General features: G+C 62.5%; 1 protein-coding gene across 1 annotated transcript; it reads left to right on the top strand.

Annotated features, from left to right (window-relative positions):
- Nucleotides 1-447: 447 nt before the first annotated feature.
- MNEG_14917 (hypothetical protein) lies at nt 448-1,362 on the top strand (the record flags this gene model as incomplete). The annotated part of the gene is made up of 3 exons (XM_014036613.1): nt 448-471; nt 729-860; nt 1,249-1,362. 3 exons carry the CDS (start codon nt 448-450, stop codon nt 1,360-1,362), a joined length of 270 nt encoding a protein of 89 aa, XP_013892067.1.
- Nucleotides 1,363-2,682: the final 1,320 nt, after the last annotated feature.

The raw sequence follows: 2,682 nt of genomic DNA, 5'->3' as shown, positions 1-2,682 counted from the left end.
TAACACAGCCCTCCAGGCGCCTCTGGCTCACACCCACTGGGCAATGGGACGTTTTTTGCAGGACATGACACCTGGATTAGCACACGCGTAGTGGTTTCCTCGAGCGCCCCGTGGCACGTCTTTCCTCTCGCTGATGCATGTCCTCACGCAACCACAAACATCCCCTTCCCGACGCAACTCCAAGCCCGATACACGCACTCTCACGCCAACCACTGCGCAAAACCCTGAACCCAGGCTGCTGGCCCCGGAGCTCTCCGACGAGGGGCGCCCCCTGTCCGCGGACAAGCGGCGCAAGTGGTGCGACGACCCCGAAAACGTGGAGGGGCTGGAGCTCGACACAGACCACGTGTACACCTTCCACCTGTGGCAGCACGTGGGTGCTATTGGCTTTGATATTGGGGATGTCCTCTGGGCTTCTGCCCGCGGAGCGCAGCGAGGGTCGGGGGTATGAGGGGCGCGGCCCCGCTGACGGTGCGTCTTTGCGGGTGGCCAGCACGCCGCCCGCTTGTCGCAGCTGCTCAGAGGCCAGCAAACCAAATATAAAGTCCAATGAGAGTGGCTCAACATTTTCATCCCCCCGGCTGGTGGGGAAAATCGTGCCTCCACCCCACCATTACTTATGGACTCCGAGCGTCAGGCCTGGGTATTGTATCGAGACCAAATACATGCAGCATCAGACCTCATCGCCGTACCCCCCACACCCTACCACCCATTACCCCACCCCACAGATGATGGACTTTGGCACGTACCGCGCCCACCTGGGCTTCATGGCAATAGACCTGTGCCTGGTGGTGTCCAGCCAGCCGCTGCAGCTCTTCATAAAGGACGTCGACACGGGCGACTACGGCTACTCGGCACTGGTGAGCCGCGGATGTATCGTCACACTCACCATAACAGGCAGCACGCCAGAACAAGGGCCCAAGGCGCGAACATGCAGCAGCACCTGCCCCGAATGCAGCACAGCCACAGGCAGCCAGTGCCTTTCGAAGCCACTGACAGCCAGCTCCTGTTGTCGGCGTGCGGCGCACAAAAGCATGGCTGCGTCGCGTCGGCGGTGGACGGCCGGCTTTGGACGGCACGCCTTGATCAGAGGTGGAAGAGCAGCGCTTTGCAAGCCTTAGCACACACACGACGGGACACGTGCGCCTGCATTCTTGCCCTGGATGCCTGCATCCTCTTGCTGGGAACAGCTGCATGATGAAGGATGCCACCGCGCCCGCTCGTGCAATCGCGCTGTGTCATATGCAGGTGTGGCACGAGCGCCTGCTGTACCCCGATCAGAACGCCGCGAAAGCCAGGGAAGCCGCCAAGTCCAAGGGCGGCATATCCGGCCGCCTGCGCAGCCTGGGGCTGTGGTCGTGAGGCGAGGGGACAGGGGAGGGGAGCGGCCATGGAGGGCCCGCGCCGCGGCGCGTCGCGCCGCGGGTGGGCGAGTGGGAGCGCCGTTGGCTGCGCTGCCGCTGGCTTTGGCTGGCGGGGTCCCGCTCGGCGGAGCGGCAATCGGCAAGGGCCGGATACTGAAAGGAACGGGTAGGGGCAGGGGCGCCTCGCGCACTCCTTGCACGGAAGGGTCGCCCCGCTCGACCACACGGCAGGGGCGCCGTGACCGGCCGCCCTCGTGCATTCGCGAGCGGAGCGCCGTATTTTTTGTGCCAACAAATGCTGTGGGTTTGCAGGGCAGGGCAGCCCCGACAGGCGACCATGGACGCCCTGGAGTGGTCCATGGTTGCTGGGTGGCCCATGATGCCGAAAGGAAGAACCTTTGCGGGAAGCGCCATACGCACCACTGCTCCTGGTCGGTGCTTTTGCAATGACCTAGAGAAGCTGCCCGAGGCAATTGAGTCAATTCCTAATGCTTGTATGACCTGGCGTCACTCATGGCCACGCATCAGCTGCTGGGCACCCCCTTAATGTGAGTGACTTCAATGCTTTGTTTGCAACAGGGTCGTGGTGCGTCCCCTGGGCGCCCTGATCGAGCGTGCGCCGGGCGTCCCAAACCGACTGTTGACCGAGCATGCCCATGTTTGACCGCTGCGCCTAGTGTGAAGCAGACGACGCCTACCTTGCAGAAAGGGACCAAGCGCCGATCTGTGTCGCGCCGAACTACAGGAAAGTTTATATGATCCGTTTCCAGTCTTGCCCACGCAAGCTGCTCTTATCAATCGGCATTTTGCTGCAGATGCCTGACAGCTGCGCGCCGCCTTGTATGCGGCTGCGCGTATCGACGTGCGCACTCTGTTACAATTCACAAAAGAGTGGGGCGGGAATTGGGCATCGCGGCGGTCACACGCTCAGCGTTCTGTTGTGTGGAAGCGCCAGCAGCTGCAGTCCTGACGTCGGCCAATGTGTGTGTGTACACACATGGAGGTGCTGTCAAGGTTTCTTTTCTGCGTTCAGCGTCCAGGTCGATTGCGCCGCGCAGCCGAGCAGCAAGGCCTTGAAAGAGCAACGCCAGTTGCTCTTTCAGCCGTGCGCGGCGCAGCACAGGAGGGAGGGGTGGGGATACGCACAGAGGTGGCGGCGGGTGTCAAACAGGCCCGCAATCTGACCAGCGTCCTGCAGGCAGCACAGCGGTCGCATGCGTGTGTACGCGTTTGAGCAGTGGTGGATGCACCCGGCTCCGCCGTTGCTTTTTTGGGGGGCCGGGAAGGGATCACCACAGTTGAACGCGCGGTGATGCAC

The sequence above is a fragment of the Monoraphidium neglectum genome (assembly GCF_000611645.1).
Source record: "Monoraphidium neglectum strain SAG 48.87 unplaced genomic scaffold scaffold04874, whole genome shotgun sequence".
Lineage (NCBI taxonomy): Eukaryota > Viridiplantae > Chlorophyta > Chlorophyceae > Sphaeropleales > Selenastraceae > Monoraphidium > Monoraphidium neglectum.
The sequence above is the reverse complement of the archived record's forward strand: the minus strand, read 5'-3'. Positions and strand labels throughout refer to the sequence as shown.